The 12,513-nt window shown below is 35.0% G+C and overlaps 1 protein-coding gene across 1 annotated transcript; it reads right to left on the bottom strand.

Annotated features, from left to right (window-relative positions):
• Nucleotides 1-7,127: 7,127 nt before the first annotated feature.
• Nucleotides 7,128-10,066, bottom strand: LOC148949698 (chondroitin proteoglycan 2-like). Its single transcript, XM_089093068.1, has 2 exons — nt 9,908-10,066; nt 7,128-7,490 (listed from the first exon to the last, which is right to left on the bottom strand). The coding sequence occupies exons 1-2, from the start codon at nt 9,984-9,986 to the stop codon at nt 7,282-7,284; spliced, it is 288 nt and encodes a 95-aa protein (XP_088949194.1). The 5' UTR covers nt 9,987-10,066; the 3' UTR covers nt 7,128-7,281.
• Between the last annotated feature and the right edge of the window lie 2,447 nt (nt 10,067-12,513).

The following is a 12,513-nucleotide window of genomic DNA, read 5'->3' as shown; positions in this document are numbered from 1 at the left end:
CTTTTAAAAGTATTGCTTGGTGTTGAGGTATCCAAAAATCTGTAATGTAAAGTTGTGGGTGAACAGGATGGTTGCTTCAAGTTGGAAAATGGGTTTAGAAGTGACATTAAGGAAGGATCTTGCTCTGAAATGTCTTTTGAAAAGTATTTCTGGGTGTTGAGGTATCCAACAAGCTATAAAGTAAATTTTTTGGTGAAAAAGATAAATGCTTCAACTTCGAAAATGGGTTTAGAAGGGTCATTAAGAAAAACTTGCTCTGAAACGCCTTTTGAAAAGTATTTCTTGGTGTTGAGGTATCCAAAAAGGTGTAATTTATAGTTGTGGGGTGAAAAGGATAGATGCTTCAACTTGTAAAATGGGTTTAGAAGAGTTATTAAGAAAGGAACTTGCTCTGAAGTGTCTTTTGAAAATTATTTCTTGGTGTTGAGGTATACAAAAAAGCTGTAGTGTAAAGTTGTGGGTGAAAAGTATGGGTACTTCAAGTTATAAGATGGGTTTAGAAGGGACATTAAGATATTAAATTGCTCTGAAATGTTTTTTTAAAATGCATTTCTTGGTGTTGAGGTATCCAAAAAGCTGTAAAGTAAAGTTGTGGGTGAAACGGATGGGTACTTCAAGTTAGAAAATGGGTTTAGGACGGTCACTAAGAAAAGAACTTGCTCTGAAATGTCTTTTGAAAAGTATTGCTTGGTGTTGGGCATTCAAAAAGCTGTAAAGTAAAGTTGTGGGTGAAAATGATGTGGACTTCAACTTGTAAAATGGGTTTAGGATGGACATTATGAAAAGAACTTGTTCTGAAATGCCTTTTGAAAAGTATTGCTTGGTGTTGGAGCATTCAAAAGCTGTAAAGTAAAATTGTGGGTGAGAAGGATGGGTACTTCAAGTTGGAAAATAGGTTGAGAAGAGACATTAAGAAAATAACTTGTTCTGAAATGCCATTTGAAAAGTATTGCTTGGAGTTGGGGCATTCAAAAAGATGTAAAATAAAGTTGTGGGTGAAAAGAATGGGAACTTCAACTTGTAAAATGGGTTTAGGAGGGATATTAAGAGAAGGACCTGGTTCTGAAATGCCATTTGAAAAGTATTGCTTGGTGTTGTAGCATTCAAAAGCTGTAAAGTAAAGTTGTGGGTGAAACGGAAGGTTGCTTCAAGTTGGAAAATGGGTTTAGAAGGGACATTAAGAAAATAACTTGTTCTGAAATGTCTTTTGAAAAGTATTGCTTGGTGTTGGGCATTCAAAAAGCTGTAAAGTAAAGTTGTGGGTGAAAAGGATGGGAACTTCAACTTGTAAAATGGGTTTAGGAGGGACATTAAGAGAAGAACTTGTTCTGAAATGCCCTTTGAAAATTATTGCTTGGTGTTGGAGCATTCAAAAAGCAGTAAAGTAAAGGTTTGTGTATAATGGATGGGAACTTCAATTTGTAAATTAGGTTTAGGAAGAACATTATGAAATGAACTGGTTATGAAATGCCTTTGAAAAGTTTTGCTTGGTGTTGGGTCATTTAAAAATCAGTATAGTAAAGGTGTGGTTGAAAAGGATTGGTACTTCAACTTGTAAAATGGGTTTAGGATGGACATTAAGAAAATAACTTGTTCTGAAAAGATATAATAAAGCCATAAAAAAGTATTAAAAAATGAGGGCTCAGGGGCCTTTGGGGCGCCGGGGGTCCTTTGGGGGTCTGGGGGGACCCTTGGGGACTGGGGGAGGGCTTTTGGGGGTCCGGGGAGGGCCTTTGGGGGTCTGGGGAGGGCCTTTGGGGGTCTGGGGGCACTTGAGGACCGATTGGTCCTTTGGGAGCCCGGTGGACCTTTGGGGACCGGGTGAGGGCCTTTGGGGGTCCGGGGGGTCCTTTAGGAGCCCGGTGGTCTTTTGGGAGCCCGGTGGGCCTTTGGGGGCCTGGGGAGGGCCTTTGGAGGTCTGGGGAGGGTTTTTGGGGGTCTGGGGGCCCTTTGGGAGCTTGGGGGACCTTTGAGTACCGGGGGCTTCCTTCGGAGTTGGGGTAGGGGGATTGGAACCCTTGGGGGTTGGGGTGGGGGTATCGCAACCCTTTGGGGTTGGGGTAGGGGACCTCACGACGCTGTTAAAATACAACTTGTGTATTATAACGACCACAGAGTTTCACCCTTAAATTCTCTTCTAAAATCATATTTTAAATCATCTTTTAAAATGTCTCTAACTGTGTCGCCAAAATAATTCCATAAAATGGCTAAAACGGCTTCGCCCAAATAATCCCTAAACGTAATTTCAGCGTGTTCCTTTTGTTTGGCATCTCTGCGCTGACACATTTCAAATTATTTGGAAACCCTTTCGCGCGCTAAGATCAAAACATTCACTCGGAAATGATTCTCTTTAGAAACAACAAATTAATTCCCCTTTCATGCCAATCAATCAATCATGACATCATCTGTCATGTGTGATCTAAACTTTGCCTCGGAAACATTCTCTTGGTAGAACTCCAAAGTCATTAATTAACTTGACGTCATCTGTCAGACATTAATTAACCTTGCTCGGAAACAATTTGATCAATGACTCAATAATCCATGAAAGTGAGAAAGTTCCTGTTTTTCCATTCTCACTGACAAAAACCATAAATTGCTGTTGACATCCATGAAAAACATCAAATAAATTGACCAACACACATAACCATCCAAGAAAACAGACATCAATGTGAGAAAATTCCTGTTTTTTCATTCTCACTGACAACAAACAGACATAAATTATCTAAAAAAAGTTGTAGGTGGCAGCAGGGGTGCGTGATCGGACCTCCTTAGGCATCTCTACTAAAATGCTTAAAAAGATGGTTTTCTCAGCTTCATGTCTGACTATTTCAGTTACTTTCTATGAAAGATTGCTGCAAAGTCAAAAAGGTGAAATCCTTGGGTGAGTGGGACCTTATAGTTCGTAGTTTATGAAAAACTTTATTAACTTAATTGACTACGTGGTAGCCCTACAAAAACCCTCCCTTTACAGTAAAGTTTAACTAGTGCTTGTGTAAAAGGATTTTCTAATACAAATAATATAGCAACAGGTAATTACAAAAGTTTATCATGCTCCTCTTACATTACAGCATTTGCTGGACTCATGAAAAAGTCATGAAAACCTTCAAAAAACACATGAAATTTTTGCATAACGATTGGTGAAGAACCCCTTACGTACAGGATAATTTCTGTTTGTTTATATTTTTAATGTCAATTAAAATAAAAACAAACAGTCACTCTTCAGTTTGATTAAAAAACAAATGCAAACAAAGGGTGACAATACAACTTCAAATAAACAGAAATTATTCTATATTTCAGGGGGGCTGCCACCTCCTAATTTCCTGTCTTTTCGCTAAAGTTTTAATGAGCTTTAAAATACTTCTTATTCTGTTTCACGACCGACTTTCAACACTCTTCCTGTCGTTATAAAGCTAAACATTGGCCTAGGGAGGGACTGAGGGGTGGGGGTATTCCTACCAATATACGAAAAAAACACATTTGTTTTAGCTTGTAATATCGTTCTTTACTTTCATTTGGAAAAACTTTCTTTATTCAATCTCTTTTCGTTTTTAAAAATAAATCGAAAATTACCCATGATATGTGTAGAGCTACCATCTCCTCAAAGACGACTCTTTAAGTCAGATTTTAATTTTATCCTAGCAATGCTTTGATAATAAGACCTCATTTAGCATGCTTCCTATTGAGACAAAGTATAATTATTCTAAATAAAGTATCATCTCTGCAATATAAGGATATTTTTTGGTCCCTCGGGTTTACTAAAGCACGCTTCAAGTAAATACTTCTAAAATTTTTAAAAGTATTTTTAAAATTATTCAAGTTTCATGTAGGCCTACTAATAACATTCTAGTAGAAATTTTGAAATTAGTACATTTTGAATAATCAGAGTCACCATGAATAATAAATTTTGTTGTTGCATATGTTGTAATCAAAACTTCTGTTTTAGAAAATCTTTTTCTATTGACAAGGATTGACCTTAACTTTGTCACTTCAAGCTATTTCATCCAACCGTCTTTCTTATGTATAAGAAGGGTGCTACTCCACCCGTCAACGCTAGTTGCTTACATTTAAGTTTAATGTTCGTAAAACAATGCTTCTGGAATTATAATCATCTCTGAAAACTTTATCCTTCAAAAATTTATCTGGAAGGGGGGATTAAATATAAAAACCCATTATGGGTCATCATTTTCTCAGTTGTAAAAACAGATTATTCCATTAATCCTTTCTTCTGTTCTTATGTACACAATAATTTGTATTATGTAATATACTATTGAAATTATTGATGGGAATTGCAGCTAAAAATAGCAGCTGCGTTTAATTTTGGAGTTGAGTATCGCTAGCAATATTAAGAAGTTGTAAAAATCCCTACAGGAGAGTCTAGAGTGAGTATTCCCTTTTTCTTTGTGAAATAAGAACAATGCTACAAATAAAAGAGTCGTATTTTACCCCAAAAATTGACAAAATTACACCTAATGTTGCCCTTTCTCCAATAAAGTAACATTATTATATAGTGTTGATGCTAAAAAGGTATAGAAAGATCCGTTTTCTCACCAGTAAAGGCCTACAACGATGTATTTCTTAGTCCTAAAATAGCATTTGCCATAAAACCAACAATATATGATTTGTGAGTCATGATACTTTATTTAATAATGTTTCAGAGGTAATTAATTGGCTAAAAAAAAAAAAAAAAAAAAAAAAAAAAAAAAAACTGTCATCCTAATCCAGCAATTGAGACAAATGTGCACTTGAACGAGGTTTTGACCTTACTCATCTATCCAACTACCTAGGACCAAACAGTATAACCGAACCATCAACCAAATAGAAATGTCCAAATCCATGCTAAGTCGTCATCAAGAAATGTAAGTCGTTGTGAATTTACAAGCAAAAGCATCTGAAATCTAGCGAAATATTTCCAAGTAGTAACCTTTTATTAGGGCTCATTAGAAAAATACAACCTGCCTTAACGGGTTTTGACGTTTTCCTTTCTATACCCGGCACTGTGGAGCCTCTACCATAAGATCTTTATGGTATCCCTATGTTAGGTACTTGTATGAAATACCCGTACCACTCAAGTTGTTCATTCATTTACGCATTGCAGAACCGGTTTTTTGCTAGTTTCTGTCAGCTTAGCGTGAAACAAGACAAAGAGAAGTGACAGAATAAACGGAAAATATATAAGTTGGGCCATATGTTTGCACATTAGGAAGGGTGGGGTAAAGTATTTGGACAGTGTGAAGTTAGAAAACAATCCTTACTACATAATATGCAGAATAATTGTACCCAGCGCATTAGGCATTCAGACCTGCTATACTTTACCCCTACCTACCCCTCCCCCCCTAATGTGCAAATATATAGCCCAAATTTGTTTCTAAACTATTATTTTTATCATACTTAGGTATTTTTCATTAGGGCTGAGTGTCAGAAAAACATATCAGAAGAATATTAGGTATGGGGTACTTCATACAAGTATCGAATCAAAACGCATTAAATGACACCTTATTTTTATCTCAGTTGATAGTTCTTTCTTAAATTTGATGAAATGGACTGTGGTTTACTCTTTCCAAGGTTGTCCCTACTGGTAATCTTTATCAGGTAGCTAGCTTTCCTTTCCTGAGCCTTTAGCTGATAACCTGCAGTAAGTGTTTACAAGAAACCCCATTATGAAAAGAAGTGCTTACCAGTCTTGGCTGCTATTACACCAACATATATTAGTATATTGAGCCTCAATAACACTTCTATGTATTGAATAACATTAGATTAGATTTCTTGTTGTCTTTATTCTAGCCAACCAGCGTAAATACACCCTTGAGTGAGGACAACAATTTAAAAGGACAATCAAATACAGGGCAGGGTTATTCATAATGAAACCCATAATAATTGGCTACAACCAATTGCTTGTTTTTTTTTGCAAAAAAAATACGATATCCTAGAATAAATAATCTGTGAAAACATTTTATAGATCGTAGATGGCATTAATTCACTCACTAAAGCGTGTCTTCATCCGGCAGATTCTGCATATTCATGACGCCAATCTGTAAGTTTGGTTTCAACCAAGAAGTGCGTACTAGCTCCGTACAGATTTAAAATAAAACTTACAAAAACTTGGATAATTGAAACTGATATTGGATTTAATTAAATTGAGGATTATTGAATAAAAATTTTTCACTTCTTGAAGAATTTGATAGCAAACACCCTTGTTGTTTAATGAAAGTAAAGAACAACATAAAATGGACATAAATTGCTCTATATATGAGGGGGTGCTCCCTCCTCAGCCCCTTACTCTTTACGCAAAAGATTGACCCTTTGTCCCATTTCTTTCAAGCGACAGTCAAACAAAAGGGTCATTTATTGGGAGCAAGAAGTATTTTTGAAGCACTACAAGACTTCAGTGTAAAGAGTGAAGAGCTGAAGAGGGAGCAGCCCTTCCCTATACTTAAGGATTTCTGACCGTCTTGAGTCTTAATGTACATCTTTATATCTTTACTTACATTTGAAAAAAAAAGATTGTTTGTATTATGTACTTCCTATCTTTTTCAACAGGATACTAAGGGTTGCCATAAATGTAAGGATGGTTAAAATACCTGAAACTAGACTATTTAGATCAAAATTAAACTTTTGCACACCTACGCTTCAAGAAAGAGGGCTCATTTAGGGTTCAGCTTTTGCTTACTGCTCATCCAAGATTTTCAAAATAAAGCTTAATTATCCCACAGTCAAGGCAGTATCCAGGGACGAGGCTACAGGGTTTGGCCCCCCTCTCCCCCCCCCCCAAAAAAAATGAGAAAATGTCTGACTCGTAAAAGCTTAAAAACTGAGCACATACACAAATTTCTGATTTTTTTTTACATTTTAATGGTAATCCCCCCTCCCCTCTCGAATACAAAGCCTGGCTGCACCCTTGTCCACAGCACTCTTTGCCACAACTGATATTAGAAGTAAAAGAAAATAGTCAAGTATTGGTCTTCGGAGCTTTCGTTTGTGAATAAGCTTAAGAAATGCATTTGCACAAGCAGATGACAGCACTTGAGTAATGCTTCGAAATGTTCCTTATTTTATATTTTTATTTCACTTTATGTTTCTTTAAATATTTATGTGTAAGACAAAGCGAGAGGTTTACTTAAAATAACAGATTCACATGAAAACTTTGCTATATTTTCATAAATAAGATCATGCGATACTTTCATACTTTAATCATAGGATTCTTCAATCATACTTTATTGAATTCATTCACATGTTCCAATATTCAAAAGGTTGGTAAATCTTAGTAACATATCTATTGAGAACTTATAACTTAGTAGATACACTATTGCAGGGATAATTATTTTCCCAGTCACATGCCTGAATGTTTGGGTTATATACAAGGTCTTCTGGACACAGCATCTTCACCCCATAGTATCCTCCTATACACAAATAGAAGCTGTGGCAGTCGTAAGGGTTCACATAAATGCCGTCTTCTCTGCATAACATTTTGGTGCCAATTTTCGTATAGCCATCTGAAATAAGGAAGGTATAATTTAGCTTCACTTACTAAATGAAACCGAAAGTCAGTCTGAAAGAAATTTCTACATCAAAAGGATATACTTGCCTTTTAATTTGATTCCAAATATGTTAGCCTTTTTTTTCAGTTTATGGCTATCGATCGGAGTTATCATCATAAGTGCAACTGTTAAGCTACATTAAAAGAGGAAAACTATCTCAAAAAGGTGGATCCCCCGATTTAGTGTTATAATTGTTATTACTATATTTTATAATAGAATTTTAATTATAATATAATTCAATTTTAATCAATAATATAATTTTATTATCATGATTTTGTGCTATTTCAAAATAATTGAAATCCAACTATTAATCAATTTAGCCAGAAATCTCAAGCCAATGATTTTCCTAAGAACTAATGATTTAAAAAAAAAAAATTCCAAGGGTACTCGTATCCGACCAGCTACGGCGAAATATCACTTGAGGTCAAATTCTGACCACAACAAAAAATTTACCTCCCTTTTAAGTAACAGAAGAGATCAAGTAACGACAAAATGGATATCGTGACGATTTTGCACTACAGAACAGCAATATTGGAAGCTGAGTTTAAATTATGAAACAACAATTTGTTTTAAAAATATCAAAAAGTTGCCTGTAAGATATTCCAGCTTCTGAAGACATATTATCCGCGATGGGAATTCCTTAAATGACTAATGAAACCGTTCTAAATTCTCACATGCTATATGGCATTATTAGTAAGCTAGTTTGGATTTATTCGTTTGAAACTTCACTCCTTTCAGCGCAGTTTTATAAAGCTATGCAAAACAAGCAAGAAATTTGATGGGGTCAGTTGATCTTCTTGAGAAGTGGCATACAGCCTTCATAGTCATACTTTGAAGAAATTAAATCCCAATATGCTATATCAAATTAATTGTAAGCTTGTCCGAACAAATTAGTTTATTTAAAACTTCATTTTTTTGTGCATGGTTTTATAAGGCTTTGCAAAGCAATTAATGAATCTGAGGGGGTTAGTAGCTCTTCTTTAGTCGGGGCTTTAAGCTTTCAAAATTACATTTTAGACCCATATTTTTGAACTGTAAGCAAGTCTTTCGGATTAATATGCAGGGGGAAGGGAAGTTACTTCCATTACCTTACTTCTCTTAAAAGAATGTTTTTGGATTGACCTTGACAACTCTCCTTTAATTTTGAAAAAAGTTCGTATGCAAATAAAGGTCATGATTTAAGTGTTACTTGCAGAAAGGAAAATGGGAAGAAACACCCAAAGGGTAACCTCATCCAAAGAATCGTCACAAACTGAGAGGATAAAAAAAATCATTCATATTAAGAATTTACAATTTCAGCACCCTTTTTGAGAAGCAAAAGAGATTGCAGCCCTAATTGCCTTGATTGACAAAAAGAGATAAGCTTAGGTGTCTTCAAATTCTTTGCCACAGAACAAATTTTGCTACAATATTTTTGGACAGGGGTTTACGTTTATTGCCCTATAGCAACTGTTGAAATATTTACCAAATATAATAAGATATTTAGAGCTGATACCATTATTAAGACCTCTTTTTCCCTGCTACATTTTTAAGTACCTGTTCATATAGGTATTCCAACTTTCAAGTTAAAATTTCATTTTAAATTTCATTTAGTACTCAGTTCTATATTCTTATTTTCAAGATATTAACCCTCAAAATGCTAACAAGTAAACAAAACGTTATTGCCTCGGTTGAAATTTAATTTTCAAATTCTTCTTTTCAAATAAAACTTTCTTCTTAAAATTTTTTATTTAAGCTCAGGCTTCTTAAAATTCTACACTACAGAACAAATTTTGCCAAAATATCTTTGGACAGGGGTTTACTTTTATTGCCCTATAGCAACAGTTTAAGTATTTACCAAATATACTTAGATAATTAGAGCTCCTAATGTTAAGATCTATCTTTCCCTGCTACATTTTTGATTACCTGTTGATATAGGTATTCTAACTTTTAAGTTAACATTTCATTTTAAATTTTATTTAGTACTCAGTTCTAAATTCTTATTTTCGAGATATTAACCCTCAAAATGCTGACAAGTAAATAAAGCGTTATTGCCTCGGTTGAAATTTAATTTTCAATTTCTTCTTTTCAAATAAAACCATATAAGCTACAAAAGAACCTGTATTTTAGTACTATTGTATAATCTTAATAATTTAATGTTTCGAAGCCATATACTTCCATTTTGCGTTTCAAAGTTATATCAAATTTTCCATTTTGCATTTCACAGCCAAAACGGAAAGCAAAACCAATAAAATGCAAAAAACGCTTTTTTTCAACGTAGACAAAATGTGAAACTTTCAATGGGCTTTTGTCCTAAGAATCTTTGATTAATACATCGTTTGGAGCACTTATATAAAACTTTCACTGGAATTGTGTATAATGACTGCCCTTACCGCTTGGTCGAGGTGCTATTGGTGTGGCAAAAAACAATAGGAGGCACAGAGCAATAGGATAAATGTGATATATCTTCATTGTAATAAAACGGATAATAGACTGATCAGTTGCATTAAAATAGTTCTTAACTACATTAAAGCTTATCGTTCAGCATTTTGAAGGATTACTTGATGCCGTCAACGATCGAATCACTTAATAACTAGATTAACTAATTTTTAAAGTAAATAGCAAAGATCAGATAAAAAACGAAGTATGTACCGGTCAACAATCTTTCCCTTTGTTTGATTTGTGTTTTAATAGATATAAATCCTTATAAATATTTAGAAGTGTCAGGGAAAGTTTTTTTTTAATTAGATTTTTTCCTTTTATATTAGGTTAATGAAACTTCACAGTTTTTATCGATAATTGTTTCACCTTAAATGAAAGGTAGTATTTTATGGAAACAGATAAGAATTCTTCGAGTTGAGCCATGATTTCACCGGGAGAAAGTAGAAAAAAATAGATGAGCTTACGGGAAACATACAAACTATTTGAAAAATTGAAACAATCTAAGGATTCAAGGGTTGCCTGTCTAAGGTAAAAGTATATTCGTCCTCCATACATCGAAAACAAGCAAAGCAAAAAATAGAAAAAATAGATAGCAGTCAAGGCCTCATTATATAGGGTATAATGAAGTAGGGATATGAAGCTTCTTTTGGACGTAGTTATCAGTTCCACAATTTATATGAGGAGACTATGTTAAAACTTTGTTTCTGAGCAGTATGGCATAATTTTGGAATATTTTGTTCTATTGATTTATATATAACCCTTAAAAAGTGCAGAATCAACTTATAACACACTGTGAAGTAATACAAAGAATTCGGTACTTATGCATTATACGGTATCCACCGCTATATATTGTGTAAGGAAACACTAAAGGAAATCAGTCAAACTGATATTTGCAAGAGATAAATGGATCGCAAAGCGTGGTTTCTCATTGCGTTTAGGATATTTAAACTATTGTATTTTGGGGTATAGGGAGGAGGGAAGGTACCTAGGTTAGGTTAGGTTACGTATTTAAGTACTTATGCTTTATACGGTAGCCACGAGGGAAGTCAAGTTTGGTTAATACCAACGAAACAAAATAAAATAGGATGAATGTATAATAGTTTAGAAACAAATTTGGGCTATATATTTGCATATTAGAGTGGGTGGGGGGGGTAAAGGTTAGCATATATTAAATACGTAACCTAACCTTACCTAGGTAGCTTCCCCCCCCCCTAAACCCCAAAAAACAATAGTTTAAATATTGTAAACGCAATGAGAAACCAAACTCTGCGATCCATTTCTCTATTGACAGATACCCGTTTGACTAGGTTTCCGTTAGCATTTCCCATTAATGATACCTTATGATGCACAAGTACCCGTATTTAATATATGCTATGCTTTAACCCCCGCCCCCCCCCACCCCCCCTAATGTGCAAATATATAGCTAAATTTGTTTCTAAACTATTAAATATTCATCCTATTTTATTTTATTTAATTAGCATTAACCAAACTTGACTTCTTTCGTGGATACCGTATAATGCATAAGTACCAAACAGTCTAATGTTGGTTTTTCATTGCGACATTATCGTTTACGCTAAGTGGCTCACGCCGCGGAGCTTAACTAAATTGCTTTGGCATTTAAATCTATTAAACAGACGCACCCATAAGATCTGTTATGTAAACTTTTTTATGCACTATTTAACACTTATCGTAGGCAGCACCATAGCGCTGCCTAAGTAAAGAACAATGTTGGCACAATGTTTTTTTTTTTCTTGGTTTTAAACCAGGGCACTTCGTATCGAAGAAACTTTGTCGTAGATACTTTTGAAAGGGCTCATTCGATTGAAAATTGGAGTGGCTTTTGCCCTTTTTAGTAGTCGAAAGTGATTGGAAGGCAACTAACACCCCTTCCAGGCCCACCATTTCTCCAAATACATCCAATCCAAATTTTGAGATAGCCAATTTGTTCAACGTAGTTGATTCCCAGATAGAAAATATGTTTTTGAGGAGGACACTCCCCCACAACCCTCAGGGCAAGAGTTTTAAGTTATGCCCCGGGGGCATATAAGAACGATGTTGTCACAATGTATTATTTATTATTTTATTTTCCTTTAGATCAGGGCACTTCGTATCGAAAAAGTTGTCGTAGAAACTTCGAAAAGGGCTCATTCAATTGGAAATTGGAGTGGCCTGTACCCTTTTTAATAGTCAAAAGTGATCGGAAGGCAACTAACACCCCTTCCACGCCTACCATTTCACGAAACACATCCAATCAAAATTTTGAGATAGCCATTTTGTTACGCGTAGTTGATTTCAAGATATAAATTGTGTTTTTGAAGAGGACACTCCCCACAACCCTCAGGGGTAGGGTTGTAAGTTATGCCCTGGGTGCATATAAGGTTTTTATGGAACGTGTTGTCATAGAAACTTCAAAAAGGGCTCATTCGATTGGAAATTGAAATTGCTAGTGCCGTTTTTTTAGGATGACCCCGCACAGCGCTCAAGGCAAGGGTTGTAAGTTATGCCCTGGGGGCATATAAGGTTTTTATAGAAAGTGTTGTCGTAGAAACTTCAAAAA

This window comes from Artemia sp. Qi Xiang Cuo, chromosome 8 (assembly GCF_049724085.1).
Source record: "Artemia sp. Qi Xiang Cuo chromosome 8, ASM4972408v1, whole genome shotgun sequence".
NCBI lineage: Eukaryota > Metazoa > Arthropoda > Branchiopoda > Anostraca > Artemiidae > Artemia > Artemia sp. Qi Xiang Cuo.
The sequence above is the reverse complement of the archived record's forward strand: the minus strand, read 5'-3'. Positions and strand labels throughout refer to the sequence as shown.